This window comes from Calonectris borealis, chromosome 26 (assembly GCF_964195595.1).
Source record: "Calonectris borealis chromosome 26, bCalBor7.hap1.2, whole genome shotgun sequence".
Taxonomy (NCBI): Eukaryota; Metazoa; Chordata; class Aves; order Procellariiformes; family Procellariidae; genus Calonectris; species Calonectris borealis.
The window spans coordinates 5,152,632-5,164,635 of record NC_134337.1 but is presented as its reverse complement, the minus strand read 5'-3'; the positions used below and the strand labels follow the sequence as shown (position 1 = coordinate 5,164,635).

General features: G+C 61.4%; 1 protein-coding gene across 2 annotated transcripts; it reads left to right on the top strand.

Annotated features, from left to right (window-relative positions):
• The first annotated feature begins 1,222 nt into the window (after positions 1–1,222).
• Positions 1,223–10,602, top strand: ETNK2 (ethanolamine kinase 2). 2 transcript variants are annotated; one of them, XM_075174525.1, is made up of 8 exons: positions 1,223–1,495; positions 5,348–5,607; positions 6,064–6,201; positions 7,416–7,558; positions 7,674–7,757; positions 8,199–8,368; positions 9,055–9,128; positions 9,303–10,602. In XM_075174525.1, the coding sequence occupies exons 1-8, from the start codon at positions 1,223–1,225 to the stop codon at positions 9,373–9,375; spliced, it is 1,215 nt and encodes a 404-aa protein (XP_075030626.1). In that variant the 3' UTR covers positions 9,376–10,602. The 2 variants fall into 2 exon arrangements, with proteins under 2 accessions (XP_075030626.1, XP_075030625.1); XM_075174524.1 differs by lacking the exon at positions 1,223–1,495 and having other exon boundaries at positions 4,656–5,607.
• Positions 10,603–12,004: the final 1,402 nt, after the last annotated feature.

Below are 12,004 nucleotides of genomic sequence, written 5' to 3'. Positions count from 1 at the left end.
CCGCAACCTTCTGGCTGTACAGAGATGCTGGCAAGCTTCTCCCCTTCCTTCCTACCGCAGGAAAACTCTCCAGTTGGAAATAACTAAGCCTCCTCTGCTCTATTCTACACCGCAAAGGCCCTGGTCTAGAGAAGACTTGAGTGGATCTGAGCTTGAAAAGCACCAGGTGACTTAAGCCCCCATGATGGCTTCTGCCTATAGCCCTCAGCTGGAAAATGGTCAGGCTGGCCTAAAACAGGATGTTTTTGTGGATCCAGTTCTGTTCCTATTCAGCACAGTTCTTTCAAGCAGCAGGAGGGGAAAAATGCCTGGGCTGCTTGCGGTGCTGCTCCTGGGCCCCTTAAGCCAGCCTATTAACACCTCTAATCGCCTGGGCCAGGGCAATTTCCTGGTGGCTGCTGCGCAGTCCTGGCTGCGAGGCACCCCTAACCCGCAACTGCCCCGTATTAACACTTGTGATTGTTATGGGCGAGCAATTAGGCCACACTCAGCCCAGCAAAGTGGCGGGAGCAATTATGACCATCCTATTAAAACTGACAGAGCTGGCTCTATATTTAGAAACACGGGGAACTGGCTGGTTTATTTTTTTCCCCTTCCTTAAATGATTTTCCCCAAGTCTCCACGGTCCATTTAGCTGGTTTCAGCTGCAGCCAGCTGTAAACTTTGGAGGGGGCATTTTCTGCTCCGAGCCATGTGCAGTTGTTATTTCCTCTGATAATGAAGCCGGACTGGAGCGGTGTCAGCGGGCTGCGGGGGGCTGTGCCAACGGGCGAGTCGTGCTCTATCTTTAACTATCAAACCTCTCTCCAGCCCACCTGTAAATCCCCTATGGGGGGGTCAGCGCTTGGTGGGTGAGATGGTAGCGGGGCTGGAGAGGCCAGTCCAGAGGGAACGCGTCCCTCCTGGAGCCCAGGATGCTGCCAGCACATCCCGGGGCACATCTCATGCGCGGCATCCCCATCCTTTTTATCCCAGACCCCAAAGAGGATGGGGGGGGCGGGGAGCTGTGCGGAGCCCCCCGGGATGGCTGATGGGCTCCGGGGCGGGGGGGGGGGGAGGAGGAGGAGGAGGAGGAGGAGGCAGCCGGGCGGAGGGCACCGGCAGCAGGTGCGGTGGACGGGGTGCGGGTCCCGGTGCGGGTCCCGGTGCGGGTCCCGCTGACCTCACAATGCGGGCGGGCGCTGCTGCGGGAGGCGGGCGGCGGGAGGCGGGCCGGTGACTCATGGCTTCCCAACGGCGGGCGGCTCCTCCCCGCGGCCGCCGGCCCCGCGGCAGCCCCCGGCACATGGGCCGCGGCTCCGGGAGCGGGGAGCTGGGTATGGCCGTACCGCCCGGCCGCTGCCCCGACTGCCCCGGGCCGGAGCGGGGCGGCGGTGGGACCCCCGCCGTGCCCCACCTCGGCATTGCGGTGGATGAGGGCGACGTGCTGCCCGGGGCTCTGCGGCTCATGCGGGAGCTGAGACCCGGCTGGGAGCCGGCGAGGGTGAAGACCAAGGTACGCCCCGCCGGGGTGGGGGGGAGCCTGCGCGGAGCCCCCCCCGGGGACCGCCCGCCGCAGCCCGCGCACCCCCCGCGGGGATCGTCCGAGGGGGCTGCAGAGCCCAGCCTGGGGGGCTATAGGGTCCGCCCGAGGGGGGCTGTGGGGCTCACCCCGGGGTGCTATCGGGCCCGCCCTGGGACGGCTATAGAGCTCGCTCTGGGGGGGCTATAAGGTCCACATGATGCTGAGTGTAGGACCCACCATAGGACCTGCCAAGGAGGGCGCAACGTCCTGTCCCCTCACCCCCAGTTCTCCCCTCCACTCTCAGAGCGTAACTGGGGCCGATCAGGTATGCGAAGATGGGACACGGCCCCCCACAGGCTTTGGGGACCCCTCGGGCAGTCACTGAGCAGTGACTGGGAATGCAAGTGTGTCCCCAGGGTCCCTCGAGGCTGACAAGGTGGGTGAAGGCTGGGGGGATGCCGGGGCAGCAGCCTGCACTGCTGGTCCCCCCAGAGTCTCTCCTGCAGGTGCTGCACCCCTGCCTGCACCCAGTGCTGCCAGGCCCCTGCCCGCAGGAGTAGCTGCACCCGGGAGCAGGTCTCATCTGGGTTACTTGTGGGCTTGCACCTTTGCCAGGTCGTGTGGGCTGAGCGCAGGTTCGGATGGGAACTGGGATTCAGCGCTGGGATCCTTGCATGGGACAAGGCTTGGCTGTCCGGAGCTGGCAGGGCTTTGCTGCGGTGGCTGGGAGAGCGGGGCTGGCAGCTGCCTGACATGGGAGTCCCTTTCCCCTCCTCACCTCTGCCCAGGGGTGCCAGGTCTCGGGTGGAAAAGTGAGGCTGGTGGTGTCTGTGCCCTCACCAGGCTGCTGGCGATGGGCACAAGAGTGTGGAGGTGGTGGAGCTTGAACGTATATACGTGTGTATGCATGTCCTCTGAAGGCACACACTTCCCGTGTGCCTGGAGTGTCATTAAAAATGTATTAATAGCCAAGTGTAATTAAATACAAGAAGCTGCAGGAAAATACATATGAAAGGGCAGATGGCAATAGGCAGGAAGCTCGGAGTTCGAGTTCCTCAGAGCACAGAGTTGTAGGGGCAGGAAATGTCTCGGGCTCTGTGCAGCACCGAGCACAGACCTCGGTAGCGATGGTTGTTTGAAAAGGACCCCAGCTCTCTGGTATCCAGGCTCTCTCCAGGCATCGGAGGGGGTCAGTGTTCAACAGCAGCTTGTGTGTGCGTGCATGTGTTTTTAATTAAAAAAAAAAAAAAAAAAGGCAAAAAACCCCTTAGGAGTTGGGGGGGGAACCTCCAGTTGCATTTCCCTTAGCTGCTATTGCAAGAGTTGTTCGGGAGGGGATTGGAGCAGTGCACTGGTCCTCAGCTGGTTCCCATTAGCGTTCCTGTTCACTTTCCTCCCTGCACTGGAGCGGTGCCCGGTTCACACCACCTTGTTGCACGGTGTCAGTGCACAGCTGCTTGCAGGGGCTGTACCAGGCTGTGCCGGTGACACGGAAAAAATCTCCCAGCGCTTGGGGCAGGGTGCGGAAGATGGGGAGGAAGGGTCTGGGTCCTTGGCCTCCTCTGCCTGCCCTCTGCTTGCTGGGGTCTTCAGCCCCCTGTGCTCCAGGTTGTGCCCGCTTTCCGGGGCTCCCACTCCTCATCCTTTAAGCTCTGTCCCTGGGCAGAAGCATCTCCGTACTGAGAAGGCACAGGCGGTATCGGTGAGTCAGCCAGCCACGCTATCAGGGAAGCACGCACTCCTCCATCTCTCATCCGGCGATAAGAAGAGCAGCAGCGACGTGGAGCCAAACCTCTGCGAGGACTCCGGCATGGCTGGACTTTTTTAGCCCGACTTTGGCAACAAGGTGCCCTGCTGCAGTCCGGCCCCGGGCTGCCGGCCGCCTCTCAGGCTGGGGAGCGGCACTGGGGGTGCCTGCGCGGGGAGGCAGCCAAAGCGGCGGTGCTGAGGGGGTGCTGAGGGGTCTCACGCAGGCACAGCACCGGGGTGTCAGATGGAGCTGCTTCGCTTCAGCATCTTTGCACAGGGCTTGGGTCTTCCTTCGCATTTAATTGCTGCAAGGCTCCTGGTGTGGAGTCACACTTGCTTTCCCCCCCTTCCTGCTGTCACGCAACCACAGCAGGGAAGAATTTGGGCTGGTAGCAGCGCTGCGGCCCTGCTTGATAGCTGACTGCACTTTGGATCCGCAAGGAATAGCACCAGGCATCTCCCAAGCAGCCGCGCTCGGGAGCTGGAGGAGCTGCCGCCTCCAAACCAGGCGAGCCCCTGCGTGCGTGTGTGCAGGTTGCTGACGAACCACGTGTGCGTCTCCAAAGTTAGCGGCCTGGAATTCAGGGGGGATAAGGCTCAGTAATCCCGTTAAACCTGCTGGAAAGAGCTGATTGGGCTGTCGAGCAGCAAAACAAAGCAGCGCAAGGACTTCGCAGGCCAGGCGGTGCTGAGCATCTCAACACGGAGCCGTTCACCTGCGGCCGATGTTGGCGTGGCTGATGGAGGGCACCGGCCCCAGGGTGCCAACGACACCTTTTGCTTGCTGAATTTCTGGCCTCTGGGGCCTGGCAGGACAAGGAAAGGAGAGGGCTGAGCATGGCACTGGGGTGGAAACACAGATTATCTGGCCTGGGAAAAGCAGCTCGGTTGCTTGAGAAGGTTCAGCCCGCCCCAGCGCAGCCGAGGGGCAGCAGCCCGAGGGGACGTGGCACCCGGCTCTCTGCCCACCGTGCTCACCCCGAATCCAACCCCAGCCAGCTGTGTAACGAGGGGTGTTAGCGCCGTCTAACTTCGGGTCTCTCATTCCAGTGCTTTGAGTTTCCCTCGGGAGGCTGCATGGGGAACCCTATATATAGGTACGCTATATAGGAGCAAGAGTTGCTGAGTGGGATGTCTAAAATTAGCTGTCCCACCCCCGAGCACCGCTGCTGCCGTAGCACGTGCCCTCGCCCCCCTTCTGCTCCGCCAGCGTCACACCTGCTCCGGCTCCCCGAACCCAAAGGGGATAAAGAAATCATTTGTGGGGAGTAGCGGCACCCCGGCACGCTCGGCCCCGGTGCTGCGCAGGAGCCGCGTGGGGCTGAGCATCCTGCCCGCGTGGGGGACAATGGGGCAGGGGTCTCCCATGGGGCGATGGAGACCCAAACCCCTTGGTGCACCGGAGGCGACTGAAACGCTGCGGGATGGGGAGAGGAGCCCGGCGCGGGCGGCAGCCCCTGCATGTGCGCGGGCAGGCGGCCAAGCCGGGGCGACGGGAGAACAAAACTCTCTTTCCATCTGTGAGGAGCCATCAGAGCAATGACACGAGACGTCCCCAGCAGAGACGTCCCTGCCTATCAGCGACCCGGCCCCGCGGGGAGGGTCGGGAGGAGGAGATGGGGTGGTGGTGTTTGCTCCATGTTGTTTGCTGGGTGCGTTGTTTTTTTTTTTTTATTTTGTGCCAAAAGATTTGCACTGATTTTTTGGGAGCGATTCCCGGGGCCGCTCGGGTGCCAAGCGTGCTGGCGGCACATCTGGCCTGAGCTGTTCCTGAGCTCCCAGGTGAAAAACGGCAGGATTTCCACCCAAATCGCCAGCTTTGTGCAGCTGAAGCCTCGTGCCTGTGGCCCCGTGCAGAGCCCCAGTTCACGCCTGAGCCTCGAGGCCTTGCAAACTCGTGCCACCTGCCACGGGAGCTCTCCTGGCTGCTGTGGGCACTGCTGCTTCGTGCTTTCTTTTGCCCATTGCCTGTTACTGCCTTTGTCACGTTGCCTTCTCCCTGGGGTCTGCTGGTGGGAAGGGGGTTCCCCCCACGCCCGGCTGGCACGGCGGGGATGTACAGGCATCGGCTTTGCCGCCCTTCTCCCCCTCCAGCTCTTCACCGATGGCATCACCAACAAGCTCGTGGCCTGCTACACGGACGAGGGCATGGCGGACGCGGTGCTGGTCCGTGTCTACGGCAGGAAGACGGAGCTGTTCGTGGACCGGGAGACGGAGCTGAGGAACTTCCAGGTGCTGCGTGCCCATGGCTGCGCCCCCGACCTTTACTGCGCCTTCCAGAACGGGCTCTGCTACCAGTTCCTGCCGGGCATCGCGCTGGGACCAGACCACGTGCGGAACCCCCACATCTTCAGGTGTGCGGGTCCAGGGAGGAAACGTGGGATGGGGAAAGCGGTGAGGGGTTTGCTCCGTGTTTCCAGCTCTCCCCCTCGCTGCCTTTCCTCCAGACCGGTGCTCGAGCATCGCCGATGTGCACAAACTTGGGTGGTGCTGGGGGATAAATGGGCCAAACTGCAGCCGGGTTTATCACCGTGTTTTTAAAGCATCAGCTTTTGGAGAATAGAGATTGCATGAGAACCACGGCTTTTGTCTGACCTTGCCCTAGAAAGGTGAATGCTGCTTTTGACCCAGACAGGGCCTTGAAATGCTTCAGAGGCTCGCAGCTGAAATGGAGGAGAGTTTCGGCTGTGCTGATCCTGCATTTTTAACTTCGGTGAACCCCTCTTGAGATGTCTCAAAGCTGGTTTTGAGGAGCTCGGGGATGCTGCTGCACAGCCGCCTCTCACCCGTGCACCCCTGTTTCCTTCCAGGCTGGTGGCCCAGGAGATGGCCCGGGTACACGCCATCCACGCCAACGGGAGCCTCCCCAAGCCCATCCTCTGGCAGAAGCTGCACAAATACCTCACCCTCGTGAAGACGGATCTCAGCCCAAAGGTATCCAACCCCAGGTAAAGGCAGAGGGATCCCAAAGAGCCAGGCTCTGGCTTGGGCATCCGCTGCCCACCCATCTCTAAGTCTTCCCCGTACGGGACTGGGGGGAAGAGCCCCGGTTCCCAGGTAAAGCCTCTGCGGGAGTCTAGGGCTGGTGAGTGGGGCTGGGGATGGTGTCGGGGCTGGATCCGGCCACGTGGCCGCTTCTGGATCATGATCCCTCTGCAAGCAAACTCGTGGCCAAGCCCCCAAGAGCAGGTGGGATGGAGGCATCTCCGTGCACCCTTCAGCACCTTTCCTCCTGCCAGTCCGGGAGCAGTGTTAGAGCGGAGACAGCTCTGGGTTGTGTTTGTACAGCACCCAAGCAGGATCCGGCCTGAGCTAGAGACTCCCACCTGCTGTAATAATCCGCCTCCTCCTCCTCCCTGCAAATTTAGCCTGCATTTTAAGCCGTCCCTAGAATAAGCTGAAGCTCAAGCCCTTCTTACAGTGGGGATCTGAGCAGCAAGGTTGAGCTGACGTTGGAGGGGATGCTAGAAACCCAGTATAGATTAAAGCAGCCGGTTCCCACTTCAAACCAGTTCATCCCATTTTTGGGAGCCAGACACACCAGGTGAGTGCCGGGGTGTCTGGGAAGGATGCGGGCAGCCCCAAGAGGTGGCGGAGGTGAATGAACCTGAAGGCAAGGGAATAATTAACCTGTTCCCCGAGCAGCAGTGGCAGGACGCAGGGCTTTTCTCAGCACTCGTCCCGCTGCAGACAGACTTTACCCAAGCCTGCACCTTCAGTGCAGCCAATTAGGTAATCATTAACTGGCTCTCTTCTTGGCATTGGAACTTCTGAGGTTACTGAGAGGGTACGTGCCCTGGCAGAGTCCAAAAAATTCCCATTGCCTGGGGGTTAGTCGGGTGCTTTGGGAGTGAGCGCTGGGGGGCTCGGTGGCTGGTTGGGTGAATTTGGGGGATGGATGCGGGTGTTAGCGGGGAGAAGGGAAGGGCTGAGGCTGCACCGTGGCATCTGCCAGGCGCGCTGGGTACCACGCAGCACGCCAGAGGATGTCCAAGCCGAGCCTGGCCTCGCCACCAAAAATGGTCTCGCTAGCCCTTGCTTTTTGTCACTGATGAGTTCGTTTATAAAATGCACAGAGGGAAGCAAGGGGCAACGCTGCCCCTCTGCCCCCAAGGGAGGTTCCCCGTCAGCAGAAGTGATTCCACCCCGTCCCCTTCCCCAGCCTCCAGCAGGACGTGCCCAGCCTGGAGATGCTTGAACACGAGCTGGCCTGGATGAAGGAAACGCTCTCCCAGCTGGGGTCCCCCATCGTGCTTTGCCACAACGACCTGCTCTGCAAGAACATCATCTACGATGGGACGCAAGGTTCGTGGCAGCCACTTTGCACGCCTGGCGGAGGGGTCTGTCCCTTGCCCACCTCCCCAGGGACTGGCGGCTCCATCTCCAGCCCCTCTCACCGCCCCTGCCTTTGCCTCCGCAGAGCACGTTCGCTTCATAGACTACGAGTACACCGGCTACAACTACCAGGCTTTCGATATTGGAAACCACTTTAACGAGTTTGCGGGTGAGTCGGGCTCCTCTCCATGGCACCAAAGGTCCTCCCCGGTTGCAGCGGCTGCCCCGGGGTCTCTCCGTCCCTGGGGATGGAGGAGGCAAGTTGCATCCCCATTCCCATGGTGGGAAATGGGGCAGCTCCTCCTCGGGCTGCCTGGGGTTAGAGCGATGTGCGAGGGAGGGTCTCTGCTGGCGTTGGGCTCCGTGCTGCCGGCGGTGAGCAGCTGGCCTGCAATGCCTGGAGGAGCCCAGCTCTTAACCATGCGAGGGCTGGGTGCGTGCCTCAGATCAGCGGCTTGATCCCCAGCTTGTGCAAGCCTGGAGCTGCAGGGGTTTTGCTCACCTGGTCGCGCACAGGGAGAACCCCGTGGTGATGCCGCTTTGCCCTGGAGGAACCCTTGCTTTTGCCCTTCTGCCCCTTGGGCATCGCTGACGCCAGCTCCCCTCGCAGGCGTGAAGGAGGTGGATTACCGCCTCTACCCCAGCAAGGAGACCCAGCTGCAGTGGCTGCGCTCCTACCTGCAGGCCTACAAGCAGCTCACCCAGGGGGAGCAAGGAGGCACGGGGGTGTCCGAGGAGGAGCTGGAGGCTCTCTACGTGCAAGTGAACAAGTTTTCTTTGGTGAGTGGAGATGGGAGGGCTGCCTGTGGGATGGGTTTTCCTCTGCTCTCGGGTGAGCCAGAGCTTCGTGCTGCAGCTCGGCTGGCAAAAACAGGGGCGCAGGTACCAGGCTGGGGGTTTGGGGGCGCGCGCAGGAGGCTGCCTCAAAGAGCCCGGCTGCACCTCAGAGGTGCTGAACCCCTGGGTAAGGTCAAAGATAGTGCTGGCCGCCTGCCACCCCACCGACACGTGCCAAGGGACAGCCTGTCTCTGATAGCTGTGGCCTTGGGCATCCCTTCAGAGAGACCAGGCGGACCCTGGGCACAGCCAAGCACAGGGAAATCCTCTTCGGTAAATGCCATGGGCAGGCAGAGCCAATTTTCTGGAAACGTAGGGCAAAATCTCGGCTGGTTTTCTGGCTGGAGCTGCCAGGAGGGACGTCCCGGCTGCAGACGCAGAGGCTGGTACCCTGAGCACGTTGTGCGGCTGTTCAGCATCCTTCCTGCTGGCACCCCTTGCCCGGGCTGGGACCAGCCTCCGGAGCATATAAAAACACACGTGTGGGCCAGCCCCAGCTGGCTGCCACCCCGCGTCCTGTCGTCACAGCCATGGGACTTCTGGGACCCGGCCAGGAGAGGCGTGAGCGACTCGTCCCGCGGGCAGGGATGCTCCGTGCCCATTTCTGAGCCGTGTTTTGTCTGTTGCAGGCATCCCATTTCCTCTGGGCATGCTGGGGCCTGATCCAGGATAAATACTCTACCATAGACTTTAACTTCTTAAGGTGAGCCTGCCGGGGCTGGGGGGGGCATTTGCTCCCAGCGCAGTTCAGCATTAAATCACTGGAGCGAGAGGATCCCAATGGTCCCTCCGTGCTGGAGGGATCCTCTGTGGCCAGGGGACACGGGGCTGGGGGGGACGAGTGTCTCATGTCTGTCCCTCTCTCCTCTCCCAGCAGATATGCAAAGCTAAGGTTTAAACAATACTTCAAGATGAAGCCGGTGGTCACAGCCCTGCAGATCTCTAAATAGCATCTCCGGCCTGTGAGACCCTGAGCTATTTTGTCCTTGCTGCGTCCACAGCCCTCGCATCCCCCTCGCTCCTTCCCCACCCCAGCCGGGGGCGAGGGCAGGTCCTGATGGTGGGAAGGGGGAGGAGAGGAGCTCTGACCCAGCCACCGATTAAAGGAGACCCTGGACATACCTGAGACTGGACCGTGAGATGCTAGAGAGGACCACGGCCTCGGAGAGGCCCCTGCCTACGCAAGGAAGCCTTACCATCGCCTTAACGCCGAGCCCCGGCTCGGCCCCGGTGCCCGGCAGGTCCGTGCTTTGCTGGCACTACTGCTGCTTGGCCTGGCACCCAGTTTGCCCCCTCTGTGCTGTCCCCGAGGGGGGAAACGGGTCCCCCCATCTGCTCAGGAGCCCCCAGAGCTGCCCAGTTGCTTTAGCTGCCCAACGCACACGCTGTGCCCATCGCCTTCGCTGCTCCCTCCGTCCCCTCTTGCCCTGCCTGCTCGGTGCCACTTGGGCTCCCACCCCCAAACCAGCACCTTTCTTGGGTCAGTATTGATCCTGGGCTTGGGGCTGCCTCTGAGCATGGGACCCTTTTCCACGAGGGGTGGGTGCTGCTGCGCTCCGGCTTGGATGGTGCAAAGCAGCAAGGAGCAGCGACAGCCATGAGCCACTTGGGCTTGGGACCAGTGGGCTTTTGCTGGCGGGCGCTGGGTGCCTGCACCCCCTGCGATGTGCTCAGCCCGTGGCTGGCTCTGCTTTTCCCCACGGCCGTGGTCTCCCAGACTCCATTAGCTCCCTGCTCCCATCATGGCTTGCCTCGTAGCATCCTGTGCTGCTGGAGCAAGGGGCTCCCAGCTCTGCCTTCCCTGTCGCCCCCAGGGCCAGGGGGGTCGGTCCTGCCCCTCGCATGGGCACCATCCCTGTGCTGCTCTCTTGGCTGTGTCCCTGCACAGGAGGTTGAACGGAGCTGACCTGCTCCATGCACAGCTTCATCCCCACCACAGGCTCTGCGAGGGCAATCCTGGCCTGCTGAGCACTTGTCCAGCTCATGACAGTGGTGATCATCAGCTGGGGGTGGAATCAGACCCCTCTGCCCCTGCCTTGGCCGCTCGGCGAGTGGTATGGGGACAAGGTGGCCATCCCCTCCACACGGGCACAGGAACCTGCCCCAGCAAGAACCGGGACTGTTGTTGCATCTGGTGTTTGTTTTGGTGCAAAATAAAAGCTGCTGGTAGCTGGAAATGGGAGATGGTGGATCTGTGGGGACTGGTGCAGGACTTGTGCTGGAGCAGGGACAGCATCCCTGGGATCTGGGGGTGCACTCAGCCCTTCTCCTGCAGCTGGAGGTGCTGGGGAAGGCCGGAGCAGCAGCAGAGGTGCTGGTGGAGGTATCTCCCCACAGGGTGGGCTGCTGGTGTCTCTCCATGCTCCTGACCTCCCTTCAGGTGTTTGCATGCAGCACTCACTGCCCCTTTCCTGCAGGCAGCAGCTGCCGAGGATTGTCCTTGTCCCAGAGCGATGCCCTGTGGATTAAAACAGCCTTCTGCAGAGCTGATCCCACATCTTCATCGTGGCCCCCCGAGGCCCTGCTGGGCTCCAGCTCTGGCGAGGGCAGGCTGGAGCACTTGGCTGCAGTGAGCCCTGGGTGGAAGAGGCTGAACCCCAAACCCGCTCCCATGTGGGGCGAGACCTCACGAAAACACAGGTGAGAGGGGGGAAGGAGAGGGGAGCAGCTTGGGACCCACCACGGATGGACAGGGCAGGAGAAAGAGCTACGAAACACCGCAAGTGAAAACATGGCAGGGAGCAAGAGCCTTAGGAGGGGGCTGTGCTGGAAGAGGGGCAGGGAAGGGGGGAAACAAGAATCCCCCCCATCTCTGCCCTGACTGCCTGGGGTGAAGCTCCCTGCCCAGCCCTCGGCTCTCCCAGGCTGGCGAAGTCCAGACCCAGATCTCTGCTCCAAAAAGTCATCTTTATTGTGCCAAGGGGAGGGGGGACAATTGTAAACAAGTATGTGAAATATACAGGTTAAGTTACTCGTCGTCTTATTAACAAAATAAAGCTCTATCTATATTTACAGTCTTTTTTTAAAAAAAAAAAAAAAAAGAGGAAGAGCTGCATCTTTGTTGGGCACATCTGCTTCCAGCCCCCTCTGCAGCCCAGCCCAGCCCAGCCCACCCTGGGAGCCGGCACCCCTTCCCCAGGGACCCCGGCCCCAGCCAGAGCAGCACAGGGAAGGGGAATAAATAAAGCACTGACGAAGGGAAAGAGAAGAGAGCGGCGTTTGCTGGGTGGGTGAGGAGGAAGGACCCTCCCTCGGATAAACAATGTCCTAACGGCAGCCCCGTGGGGTGCAGGCGAGCAGCACCGGGGCCCCGATGCTGCAGAGCTGCTGCTCTGGACCCCCACCCTGGAGCTGGGTGCATGGGTCCGCTGCAAAGCCCCCATTGCAGGACTCGTCCCCTCGCTGCAGCCTGGAGCCTGGGCAGCCACGGCTCCTTCTGCACCCCGGCAAGGTCCCCGCGGTGCCAGGCTGGAGGCCCGGCTGTGGCTGCAGCCGGAGCGGCGGTGCCTGTTTCTGGCTGTTGCCACAGGGCGGTGCACGGACTCTGCGCACAGCCGGACACCGTGCACGCACAGCCGG

What these genes read in the sequence shown, in the direction of transcription:
- ETNK2 (XM_075174524.1), top strand. Translation starts at nt 4,793, where the DNA reads ATGACACGAGACGTCCCCAGCAGAGACGTCCCTGCCTATCAGCGACCC. An exon ending in CATCTACGATGGGACGCAAG is followed by an intron (nt 7,559 to 7,673) that starts GTTCGTGGCAGC and finishes TTGCCTCCGCAG; the next exon opens with AGCACGTTCGCTTCATAGAC. An exon ending in CCACTTTAACGAGTTTGCGG is followed by an intron (nt 7,758 to 8,198) that starts GTGAGTCGGGCT and finishes CTCCCCTCGCAG; the next exon opens with GCGTGAAGGAGGTGGATTAC.